At 36.8% G+C, this 13,550-nt stretch overlaps 2 protein-coding genes across 2 annotated transcripts; both read left to right on the top strand.

Annotated features, from left to right (window-relative positions):
• The first annotated feature begins 2,651 nt into the window (after positions 1-2,651).
• On the top strand, positions 2,652-5,174 carry LOC120723170. Its single transcript, XM_040014510.1, has 4 exons — positions 2,652-2,774; positions 3,332-3,517; positions 3,598-3,885; positions 4,258-5,174. Exons 1-4 carry the CDS (start codon positions 2,726-2,728, stop codon positions 4,386-4,388), a joined length of 654 nt encoding a protein of 217 aa, XP_039870444.1. The 5' UTR covers positions 2,652-2,725; the 3' UTR covers positions 4,389-5,174.
• Positions 5,175-7,936: 2,762 nt separating this feature from the next.
• LOC120723252 lies at positions 7,937-13,290 on the top strand. Its single transcript, XM_040014598.1, has 4 exons — positions 7,937-8,036; positions 9,951-10,250; positions 10,335-10,619; positions 12,951-13,290. Exons 1-4 carry the CDS (start codon positions 7,988-7,990, stop codon positions 13,052-13,054), a joined length of 738 nt encoding a protein of 245 aa, XP_039870532.1. The 5' UTR covers positions 7,937-7,987; the 3' UTR covers positions 13,055-13,290.
• Positions 13,291-13,550: the final 260 nt, after the last annotated feature.

Here is a 13,550-nt window from a genome sequence, read left to right on the forward strand (position 1 = left end):
ACAATCCTGACATTTGTGTTTCTTTAATCTCACCAGCAGATGGCAGAGGGTGGTTTTGGAGACAGGCTGCATTGCCAAGGAGAATTTACAAATAACATTACTGTTTTTGTGCTATTCTAGCACTGGTTGCTCAAGGAAAATATGTTCCCTTACTTTTAATTGAACAGGGAAAAAGCTGCTTTCAAGCTACTCTTGGGTTGACGGTAAAGCTGAAAACAAAAACGAAAAAGTAAAAATTTAACATTAAAAAGAACATTTGTTAGGTCTTTAAAATGTGTGTCTGAATACTAATTAGTTCTACACTGTGAAAAGGTTTAGAAGTTATTGCAGGTTGCTATCAGTCCAAACTTTGAGGACATAAGTTATGATTGTGACTAAACTTCTCACACTAAAGAATTAAAAACTAAAAAAAGTATGGAAAAAAAAAACACATCAGATCATTCTGGGGGAAATCATTCTGGATAGATAGACTGACGATGACTGTGTAATGGTTAGGTATAAAAGGATGTCACATCATTTGATGGAAATAAGTGAAAAAAAAAATACTTCTCATGCTCATATGCATGCCTGACAGCATTGGTGATACTCTTACTGTAACAATGGTTAGAAAAACAATCAGAAAACATGAGGGATAAAATCTCTGTGGCCTGTAAAACTATTGCTGTTTTGTTAGTTCTATCATTTCTGCCTCTCTAGTTCACCTGCAGTTAATTTAATTAACACTAAAGCAATCATTAACATGATTTTTGAAATTTTAGAAACAGGACTGAAAAAAATGAATAAATGCTGGTTGATGCATGTTGAACCTGATAAAGCTGTTTTCTGAGATTTTATATAGGAAGCAAATGCAAAAGAAGTATTTCAGATTCCAGAGAGCACGTTTTAGATGTTTCTTCAGTGTGAGGGGGTCAACTAATAACTACAAAGTTCTAAACAAAAAAGAAAAAAAAAAGGAATGCAGCTAGTGAACACGTCCATCTTAAACTAATTTAAAATCATCAAAAACAAAACCTATCAATCTCTGATATCTCAGAAGTTATTCTGCTTTAATCACTGTGCTCTTTGTATTATTTTGAATGTCTATGAAATAGTCAAAATATAAACAAATAGTTCCACCATAATTTAACAGGGGTTAAGTTCATTTAACATTCAAAGTAACCTAAGTATGGGGAAAGAGTACAGAAATATATACCTCAAATGAGAATTGGTTATCTTTCCAAATGCAGCAAGCTGATAAAGTTTGGGTGAATTAAAAAGTAACCAAATATATAAAACATGTAAAAGAATAGTCAATATAATATGCTACCAATTTTTGTAGTAAATAATGTCTCGTTGAAATTCAGATACAAAACTGTTTTGTCAATAAAGTGTTTTAGTAGCTACTGACAGAATTGAAGCAGTGAAACAAGGCATTGACGGGAAGTTCATAAATAGCACAGCTGTGAGACGGGCCTGTGTCTCTCTGGAAACACTTCATGGTTTCACTTCTTGATTATAGAAAGCTTGAGACTCAACATCATTTTTCTTTTTGATTAAATGATGAATGATAAATGAGTAAATGTTAACACTTATAGAAATAATTGGTGCTTCTTTTTTGTCAGTTCAGTTTTTCTCAAACTGAACATTAAGGCAAAACTCACAAACATGGAAAGAGCAAACCTTCATTGTATCTTATTCTGTGACTGGAAACACATATATACTAAAAATGTGTTATTACGTACTATCTGTATATTGAACTACAATCATTATATCATAAAGAATCTTTTAAGAAAGAATAATTTTGCTTTTGTTGAAAGACAGTCATATGTTTTGACATTATTTTGTGAGAAAATTATGGAAAAAACACATCTACTTGAGTGTGTAGTGAGGTTCGGGGGTGCAAACTGAAGTATGGCAAAAGCAAGCTTGTCTGCTGTTCTGCTAATTTTATTTCTTGTTCTTGTTCTCGATCTGTGAAAAGATGCCACTTCCTTTTACTTGTATTACATTTCTGTTTTTTCGTGCAAGTATTTTTGCTTAACATGTAAAATGTAAAGGGTGTTACATCCTAAAAATCCTAAAGAAGTCACTGCAAATGAAGCTATTTAACAGTGAATGCACTCTTACATCACCTGTGAGGACTAAACTTCAATATTATATGTTAAAAAGCAGATAGTCTGAAACAATTTCAACCATAATGTTTATATCTTTTTCATTTCTATAGTTCATGGGGAAAGTTAAAATGCATTACATTTTCATTCTATTGAATTCTAAATGTTTTACTAATAGTTAACTAAGAATAAATTCTAATGTCTCCATCATATGTTTGGCCCTTCAGATAAAATGGGGACCTGTTCCTTTTAACTGTGACAAAGGAAACTTTATGGCTAAACCTTTGAGTGGATCTGGGAGATGTTTTTGTTTGTTTTTAGTTTTTTACTCATTACAAGATGTGCCTGATATCTTTGATTGTGATTTTCAACAAAAATGCCTCAAATGTTGAAGCTTTAATTAATGCATTGTTTGTGCATTAAAGCAAAATGTTAATTCATGTGCATTCTTTAATGAAGTTAGGTAAATGAATGCACAGAAACAAGTAATAAAACAGGGTTTGTGCTTACTTTTGCCCTATAAGACTGCAGCCAGTAGTTGTGAAAAAGAAAAAAGTGAGACAGTTTTAACCCTGTCATCCTTTCATTCGTTCACAGTTCCACATTTTGGAGTCAAAGAAGTTAGAGATTCAACCATGTCTTTTGTTGTGATGGTGGCACTGCTGTGTTGTTCTGAGACACTCGGTAGGAAACTTTCTAATTAAATGTAAATATCATGTGTGATTTATGACTTGATCATTTAATACAGACTTGGAGCAGAACTGAGTATATATACATATGGTTAACCTATATGAATGTGCAATTTGATCAAAGTAGTATGGAAGAAGATATATTGTTTTTTTTTTTTATAATTTTTTACTTCATTGTTTGAAGTCTAAAAGAAGATTTGTCAAGATACACGATGTTGACTAAAATCTGATTTAATAACTCGGGTTGTAAATCTAACGAAACGAATATATGAAAGTTCACTCAAGTACTGTAAGTGGGCCATAAACACTGACAAGATCTATTCAATAACTAGTCAGTACATTTACCAAATTTGTTATAAATTGAGTCTTAAATAAAGAAATTTAAAAGCAATGTGTTGTTTTCCTAAACTACATGACAGTGAAGATGGAAGTTCTTAAAATACTGTTAAATTCTTTGTATGAATTCTGAAGTTAAGAAATTTTAGAAGATTCATTGACTATATACCTATTGTGTTTGATTTGTTTGGTAATGTCACATTTAATGTTTTAAAGGGTCACATCCTGTGTTTGAAGAGGAGGATAATATAACTCCTGATGTTATGGAATCTGACTTTGATTTTAGTAACTGGACTGAATTAGACTTAATGGAAGTGGACTACTTGGCTAGTGAACTCCATCTTCCTGATTCTGATTACGAGCATGAAATCAGCAGGGAAGACATTCCCATGGAATTTTATTGTAGGTATGTTAACAATCAAAACCAGTGCTGGGCTGCTGCTATATTACTAAAACTTTGGATGTTGTATATCTGCCTCCAGATCCATTGTCTCCAGTTAACCTGGTAGTGGACTCCATGTTCAACAGCTCATACTCCTGTAACCTTACTGTGACCTGCAGTACATATAACTTTGACATCAACAGCATTTTTAAATGTAATAACAAAACTTGCCATCAAGAGGGAGGAGAGCAAAGAGAGACCTGGTGGTGGGCCAACGTTGCTCTTCATGTCTACATGTCAGATGGATCCATCATATGTAACTACAGCAATGAAGTAAACTGGACCAAGGATATGATAGAGATTGGACAGTTTTGTCCTCGAAATGTTGGTAAGTCATATAAGCAGATTTTTTTTTTCTGATAACATTTTCCAGCCTGGAAATTCACTGTAAGCCTAAAATCATTTGGATAACATGCAAACATGCATTATGTTATTGTCTGCATGTGTGAAAAACAAACAAAAGAACCAGTAAGTAATTAATCAATATCATTATAACTGAATATTTAGTGAATGGTAACCAGTTTTTTTGGTACAGCTTTAGTACTTTCAACATATGTTGTTTTATTACAGGCTCTAAAACACATACATCAAAAATTACATTGTGAATCAAATGATATCCACATCCAGTGAGAGGTATTACTGGTTTTATCCTTTCCCAATGTGCTATAAAGGCAAAGTCTGGTTTTGCTCTGTGTTTCAGGTTCTGAGAGTTTCTCTGACGGTGTCTCCATCTGTATGGTGAAGACAGTCGTGTTCTCTGTTGGTCTGATCATCATGGTCTTTGCTGTCATCACTGTTCACCTCATAGAGAAATTTCAGACACAAAACTAAAGAAAAAAAAAAGGACGCACATCTACCCATAAAACTGTTCATGTACCTTTACAAGAACCCCACAGGGGATGTATGATTAGCTGTCAATGAAGTCCACCAAATGCTTAGTTTATAAATAGAACTGCTTTTTGCTGATGTTAAAATGCTTTTTAGGATTTAATCTTAGGAAAACAGTGATTGGGAGGCTAAGCAGGTTTTTGACTTTTGAATGTTTGGTATATATCAATCTTGATTCTAGACATTTGGTGTGCAGCACCTTAATTTAGCTGTATTTGTACAATGGCAATAAAGCGCTATTCTATTCTATTCTATTCTCTTTTATTCTAGTCTAGTCTGGTCTAGTCTATGTGTTTCTTTGATAGCACCAGCAGAGGGCAGTGGACGACCTGTGTTTTTGTATTATTTTAATGTTTGTTGATCTTGTGGGACCAGCACCCCAATACAGGAAGGCTGGATCGGCCCTGTGTTTAAAAAATCTTAATCTCTGATCCTACGGGTCTTACTCAGTAAGCAATGGTGTTATCACAGTGAAAACTGTGATAAATGTAATATTAATGTGGATGGATTTCTTTCATTCTTTCATTTCATTTCTTCTGCACAAATTTACAAAATGATTAATAATGATTAAAATATATATTTCACTGATATTCTATTATGTGACTTCTATTCTTTCCAGGGTGCAGTGCAGTGACTTTTGTGTTTGTACAGAAGAGAAAGGATGTACTTCTTGATGTGAAGGAAGATGAAATTCCAAAATATTTGTTTATTTTTCAGTGGAAATTTAAGGTTGACAGTAGTTTAATAACATTTTCACTTGGTAGAGAACCACCAGTCACTGATGATTACTCTGGAAGGGTTGAGTTTTCTGTGAGAAATCACTCTGTGAAACTGAAGAATTTTCAAGAGGCAGTTGGTGGAGTTTATACTGCACAAGTGATAGGGCCTCAAGATACAGTAATATTAACTGAATACAACATCACGGTTCAAGGTAAGTATTGCAACTTGATGGAGAGTAGCCACTGATGTGTATTTTTCTTTAAACACCTCCTCCCCCCTCAGATCCAGTGTCACCGGTCGACCTGACCGTCAATTCTGTGTCCACCAGCTCAGACTCGTGTAACCTCACGGTGACCTGCAGCACAAAGCACGCTCACATCAGCAGCATTTTTGCATGTGACACCACAACCTGCTATCAGGAAAGAGGAGAGCAATCAGAGGTTACAACCTCAGGTGCTTCTCTCCATGTTTACCTGTCAAATCTATCAGTCATCTGTGACCATAGCAACCAGGTCAGCTGGACCAGAGACATGAAGAACATTGAACATCTTTGTGCACTACTGGCTGGTAAGACTGAAAGAGAAAATGTTGATGATGATCATTTTGATTTTTTTCTTAAGATAACACTTCTTTCATTTAAAGAAATTAATTATTGACGTGACCTTCTCACACCAAGAGTGAAATATAACTTCACAGAAAGAGAATTAATATTTTTCTGGATGCTATTTTATTGTTTTTGACCACTAGTTTAAGAGTAAAACAAGAAAATTAAGTTATTTGTATACCTGCTTTGCACATTGTTGATCTATAAAATCTAGACAAACAATCACTACTAGTCAAGTTCTGTTAAAATAATTCATTTTTCTTTACATCTGATTGACTCGGAGTTTAATCTTTTTTTAACTTTAAGGTCTTTTGATTATTTTTGTTTGTTTGTTTGACATTTTCTTTGTCTTGCAGGTTCTGGGAGTCTCTCTGATGGTATCTCCATCTGTTTGGTAAAGACAGTTGTTTTCTCTGTGGGTCTGATCATCATGGTGTTTGCTGTCATCAGTGTCCACATCACAGAGAAATTTAAGAGGCAAAAATAAGTAGTACATCAATTACACTGTACATATAGTTCAGCCTTCTATAAAAAACTTAAAGTTTAATAAAAGTTAAAAAAAAACTTCTTCTCTAACCACTTCTATCCTGTTTCGTTGTTTGTAATTTGTTGTATGCTGTATAAAACCCATATAATAATAATGGACTGCATTCATATAGCGCTTTTCAAGAACCTCAAAGGGCTGTACAATTCCACTATTCATTCACTCTCACATTCACACACTGGTGGAGGCTACAGTTGTAGCCACAGTGCCCTGGGGCAGACTGACAGAAGCGAGGCTGCCATATCGCGCCATCGGCCCTTCTGGCCATCACCAGGAGGCAGTAGGTGAAGCGTCTTGCCCAAGGACACAACGACCGAGACTGTCCGAGCTGGGGCTCGAACCGACAGCCTTCCGATTACAAGACGAATATATATGCTCTGAGTGTTGTTCATTCCCTATGTTACAAAAATATCATAAATATGATTTTGAAATTTTGAAAACAAGACTTTGCAAATGTTTTATGATAAAGTTTTACAGTTTTACAGACTAGAATTTACTTATATTCATTCATCCCTTTATAATTTTATACTAAATGAAAAATTAAAGTGCAAACTAAGTACATATAAACACGGTCACGTCAAAATGGGTCAGTAAAGAAATTCGTCATAAAAGTGCTGAACAATAACAAGGTATGCTTTATTGATCCCCGGGGGGAAATACCTCTCTGCATTTAACCCATTCACTTAATGAAGCAGTGGGCTGCCATTGAGCGCAGTGTGTAGGGACGGTACCTTGCTCAGGGGTATTTCAAGGTAGCCATTCAGGGGAATTAAACCCCTGACCTTCTGATCACAGGACCAACACTTTACCTACTGAGCTATCCCTGCCCCCCAACAAGATATAACAAATAAAAGCCATCTATCACTTTGTAAAGAAAATTGGGTTTTTTGGGTTTTTTTTTTCTTAAATACAAGTTTCTTCTCTCTTGGATCGGCTGGAGTGGGTTTCTGATTTGTTTTCCACAATGCAGGATTAACATCTCTGAACCCTGAACTTTCTTCAATGTAACCAGAAGAGGGCAGCGAGTGACTTGTGATGTGGGCTGCAGGGAGATCATAGGTTTAGAAATTTTATTTTATATTTATTTTAATAAATAAACTTTTCTCATTTATGTTTGGTTGGGAGGATTTTTGGAATGTTCATAACTACTGTACAGGATAAATCCAGCAAGATCTGAATCCAGAATTTTACATTATCAATGAAAAACCCACAGACATCTGATATTTCATGAAGTCAATTCCTGCAGCCTAAATGCATTCAGATCATCATATTACCTCTTCTGCTTTGATCGGCCTGATTGGACTCTGTGTTTAAAAACTCCTGTAATCTCATCATGACTTGCAGTGCACGGGACTCGCACCTTAGCTCACCAACTCTCACACATGACCCCAAAAATCTGCACGAAGAAATCAATAAAAGTGTTCGTGCAGGCTGATACTGTCAGACTGAGTCACGGCTTCTTTTTTGTCATCTTTCTGCTCAAAGGCAGTGTTACTGTGAAACCATGGCTATCTCAGAGCTAAAACTAGCATAGCTCAAAGATAGTTCACTTTTGCACTGTTGGTCTGTTTAGAGGAAGAACGGAGTTGTGAGAAGGGGCTGACCCTGTTCTGCTGTCAGTGGTGTAAAACACTTCCACGTTGTTACATTTCAGAGAAACCTCGAGACTCTAGAATGTTTTCCTTTGTGATTCTTGTGTTGCTGTCCTGCACTGAGGCTGAAGGTAGGAAAAAAAATGTCTAAATATTAGCACACATATAGTAGCAGTATATAGCAACTGCTTCTTTAATTCAACAGGGACAGAACAGACAAAGATGAAAAGTGCAAATGTTTTCTTTTATAATAGTGTTCACAACAAAAGGTATCTGTTCATTTTATTGCAGAAGGTAAAAGACTTGATTAATGTCTCAAACTACATTAGTCAAGAGTTTAATCAGAGCTGTGTCTTTGACAGGCTGAATAAGCTCTGACAAGTTAGTCAATCTAAAAATAGTCACTTCCTCTTTCTTGCAGTCACTCTGCTTCCTGGTTCTGAAAGAAAATAAAACCAACACATCCGAAGCACATCCAATGAGCTTATGTGCCCGTGTAAACCAGTGTGTCCTAACAGGCCAATTTTGTTCTTGGTGGGAGGGGAGGAAAAAAACACTGTGGAAGAAATCTCATTGTGTCTCAGATAATGTTTTACAAAATAGTTCTCTGTCCTGGGTGAAGATGTGCCATTGAATGAATAAAAGAGAAGTTGTGTAAATGGAGAATTTTGAGAATTATTAAGCACTGTCCTGTTATATGAGTTATATGTTTGCTATTTAAAGCAAAGAGTATAAGATACATTTATCTGAAAAGTTCAAAACAACATCACAGTTTAAGGCTGATTTCAGGCACAGATGAGGAGCAACTGCTAACAACTTTTCATATTTTGACCTCTTAAAAACACTGTGAACTGTGTGAAATCTTACCCTGTTATAAAAGAGGTATTAGAGCTGTTTAATAATTCATTTTAAAGCAACAAATTCTCCATTAATTTTCAATCATAATAAAAAATAACACTATAAAAATAATTAAAACAAATGAGGTGTGAATAGAAGACTTTACATCTTACGTGTCTCTTTAGGTCTTTATAGGGTCTGAAAATGTGCTTGTACTTCATGGAACAGACTTGCATCTGACATCTTTTGTAGTAGTGAAATAGAAACTTAATTTACTACCAAAAACAGTTATTATCAAGATGCAATAGTGTTTGACAGTGGTGAAGGATAGGAGAAGTTACAGACTGGAAACAGACAGTTTGGGTCTGGAAGGCTAAGATTAAAGTTTTCAAATGTTGTATAACTTCATCTCAGTCTTCTTTTCATTTTTCATGTTTGATTCCGTCATTGATGATTTTTGGTTAAATTTTGTGAAAACACTTAAAACATCAACACTAATGAAAACAACAGTTACCCACTATAATAATTTCATCTCACTGAGCACTAAATCAGAGAATCAGAAAGTTGAAAGTTACGGGTGGACAAAAAAATGACAAATATGTTTTTTTAAGTGTGTGGGAGGCCAAGAGTGCAACTTTCAAAGTAATCCTAACTGTCCTGACCTTTGGTTGACGTATAAACTAGAATGAAAGATTGCTGGAACTCTTTGGCAGCTGTTAATTTAGTAATAAGACTTGATTGGTGTAATATATTTGGTCATATCTCAAGATATGAGAGGTGGGCTGTCCGAAGTGAGATGGAAGCTGTATCTCATAACAAGTTCAGGTTTTCCACAACAGCTTTATCTGAAATGTGAAACTGATTATTGTTTGGTGGATGCTAAAAATGCAAGCAGTTAGCTGTGACTAAACAATAATGAAAATAATCAAACAATAGGGAAGAGCAGCAAGTGGTGTCAGGGGAGGTTGACCAAAAAAGATGGTCTCCATCATAAACTCATGCCTCCCCCTGTGTGAGTAGGCTACCAGGACCAGAAGGCAGGTGAAAAGCTGCGGTGAAAAAATATATGACAAAAAACAAAACAAAACATTCACAACACTGCAACGCCGTGTGTGTCAGGTCCTTTTTGTGTTGCATTTGTGTTTGATTTAACATAATTGCAGCTGGATGTTCATGACTGATATGTTTTGTTTTTCCTTTTCTGTTAGGTCTCCAACATGTGTTTGCGCTGCATGGAAAGGACTTACACTTGGATACAGAGAAACCTGTTAAACTTGACGAACAGACAGAGTTGTTCTGGAAATGCAATTACAGTAACAATATAGCTAAACATGTTTTTAATAATGATCCATTCGTGTATGACAATTATGAAGGAAGGGCTGAGTTGTTTGGACAAAATGACTCTTTGAAATTAAAGAATGTACAACACAGTGGCAGTGGAGATTATACTGCAGTTGTGATTGGAGGACGAGACCAGACTATGGCTGAATACAAGGTCATAGTTCAAGGTAGGTTTCGTTTTACATTATTATTTTGAAAAGTTGATACGTTATAGACGTGTTTTTAATACTTTCACACCTGTTGTTCCCCAGATTCAGTGACTCCTGCTGACCTGACAGTGGAGTCTGTGTCCAAGAGCTCAGACTCCTGTGACCTGACTGTGACCTGCAGCACAGTGGACTTTAACACCAGCAGTAGTTTTAGATGTGATGGTAAAAACTGCTCTCATGCAGCAGCAAAGGATTTGAAAGCCACAAAATTTTTTTCCTCTTTAAGTTTTTACCTGCAGCAAGACACCATTTTCTGTAATCACAGCAACCAAGTGAGCTGGAATCAAACCATGAAGGTGCTCAAATCTTACTGTGAAACAAAGACAGGTGAGAATAAAGGTCATAGTAATGAATGAAAAACTGAAATAACCAGATTTTTAAAGGCCTTGCTGTGTGGTATTTGCATGTTGTCCCAATGTCTAACTACATGTCTTTGGATTGTGGGAGAAAGCATCCACAATCTAGTCCAAAGACTTGAATTGTCACCTCGTTGTTCTGACACACAACACCAAACTATCCACAACACAACACTAACTACACAAGACAGCATATTAACTACACACTCCAAACACGCTAAACATCACAAATCTCTCACATCTCAAAACTTGCTCTCTCTTTTTTTCTGCTCTCTCTCTCTCTCTCTCTCTCTTTCTCTCTCTCTATCACTCCTAAAACTTCCTCCTCTTCCTAAACAACCAAATGTCATGTTGCCATAGCACTTTTTCATTGGTCAACATTGTACATTTTTCCACCAACACGAAAGGGCTGTTTTTAGTTTTTTTATTTTTTGCTCATAAGCAGCGTATGCTTGCTAGCGCTGTCCTTAGACAGTAAATGTGACGAAACTATTCAGGAAAAAACACGTGTATATACTGTTTATCATGACTCTGGTTTTACGTGGCCTATCAACACAATTTAAAAACTGGCATATATCACCTTGTTGCTTTGTCATCTTAAAGTGGTCATGTGATTGGCTTACCACGACTACTTTATTCTTCCTCAGTCAAACAGCAGCAATCATGCGATTGTTTTGCGCCCTAGCTCCAGGTGTTGTGGCAAAAATTGATCCCTGGGCAGAAAGTGATTGCCGTCCGCGGGAGCACGCGCAGCTGCTTAAAGCTGTAGCGCCCAGATTACTTATGTAGTCAGCTACTTCCATGCAACTGATATTACCTGCGGTAAGGTGAACGAAGCTTCAACCGTCTGTTTGTTGAAAAATACTAATGCGACCGCATTTTCTTGTTAGTAACGGTAACGGCGTTGTAACAATAGAAATTCATTGTGAGGAACTAAATTTTTTTTAGTTCCTCACAATGAATTGAAAAATAACTGAAAATAAAATGTTAATTTCTAATACTTTGCTGGCAGTGACACCATGAAGTCTTCAACTCATGGACATCACCAGATGCTGGGTTTTCTCCTTTTGTTGCTCTGCCAAGTTTTTACTGCAGAGGCTTTCAGTTGCTGTTTGTTTGTGGGCCTTTCTTCTCTTTATGGTAGACCTAGATACTTCTACCTCCTGGAGTTTGTTGTTCACTTTGTTGGCTGTAAAAACGATTCTGTGATCAGCCACCACTGTTGTCTTCCGTGGACATCCAGGTCGTTTTGTATTGCTGAGTTGACTAGTGCTTTCTTTCGTTATTTCTCAGGATGAACCAAATTGTTGATTTTGCCACTCCTCCTAATATTGTAGTATTTTCTCAAATGGGATTGTTCTGTTTTTGCAGCTTAAGGATGTTGTTTCACCTGCATGGAGAGCTCCTTTGACTGCATGTTGTCTGTTGACAGCAAAATCTTCCAAACACAAGCACCACACCTTAGATCAGCTCCAGGCCTTTTATCTGCTTAATTGATATACGAAGGAATTGCTCACACCTGTCCATGAAATAGCCTTCGAGTCAATTGTCCAATTATGTTTGGTCCCTTTAAAAAGAGTGTGGGACATGTTAAGGAGCTAAAACTCCGAAAAACCCTTCATGCAAGCTGAGTCTACAAATTATGTCCATGTCCATTATATAACTACAATTGGAATATGTTTCAGTAAACATGTAAAAAAAATAAATAAATAGTGTCAGTGTCCAAATATATATGGACCTAACTGTAGATACACTTCAGTCCTCAATGTGTCCTCTGTCATGGTGTCACTTGCTGCACTCCGTGTTGCTTGCTGTCAGTCCTGTGAATGTCCTAGTGATGCTGCCTGCCTGAAGTTTTGGTTTTGAATGTTTTTTGGAATCTAATTTAGTCACAATAAAGGCTCGCTTTTTTTCTGTGTGGCGGGGCGTGGCCTGCGGTGCCATGCAGGGAAGGCGGACGCACCTGCACGGCATCTGCAATCACGCCCCACCGACTTAAATATTATACTGGGTCCTGTGGTTGGGGTTGTTGTTGCTATGTTGAGCTGGCAGCGGGAGAGCTGCAGCTCTGGGTGCGAATGTACAGCAACCGTGAAAGTATTAATAAGGTATGCTGCAAAGCATGAACGTGCACCCGGGTCTGCCGTGGTCATTTACACTCTGGAATGCTAAATACAGTTGGGATACATTCAGAAATAAATTAACTGTATTTCTGAAATGTAAAAGATTTCTTGAGTCAGATAAAAGAAACTGTACTTCCAATTTACTCAGTGTGTTTCATTATTTCTGCTCATGTCTGCAGGTATCTCCATCTGTGTGGTGAAGACAGTCGTGTTCTCTGTTGGTCTGATCATCATGGTGATTGCTGTGATCAGTGTCCACATTATGGAGAAGATTAAGAAGTGAAAATAAAGAAGAGGCTTTCCACGTACACACATAGCTAATACACTTTTAGAAAATGTTGAAGTTATAGATACCAGTGGTAGATAACTACACAGGTTAACACATTTTGGGGGTTTGCTAATTTTTATGCAGATACCGTTTTTTGTTAAATAGCACAAAATTAGGCATTGCAAATGTTTTGTAAGTATAGACATTTGCACATTTAATTCCGTTAATTTTCTGAATGTTGAATGTAAACACTCCGGCTTCCTCCCACCGTCCAAAGACATGCACTTAGTGGGGATAGGTTAATTGGATAACCCAAATTGTCACTAGGTGTGAATGTGCGAATGAAAGTGAGTGCGAATGGTTGTCTGTCCCTGTATGTTGGCCCTGCGACAGACTGGCGACCTGTCCAGGGTGCACCCCGCCTCTCGCCCTATGACAGCTGGGATAGGCTCCAGCGCCCCCCGCGACCCTGAAAAAGGATAAGCGGAAGCGAATGGATGGATGGATGAAT

The sequence above is a fragment of the Simochromis diagramma genome, unplaced genomic scaffold (assembly GCF_900408965.1).
Source record: "Simochromis diagramma unplaced genomic scaffold, fSimDia1.1 OVJJ01000205.1, whole genome shotgun sequence".
Lineage (NCBI taxonomy): Eukaryota > Metazoa > Chordata > Actinopteri > Cichliformes > Cichlidae > Simochromis > Simochromis diagramma.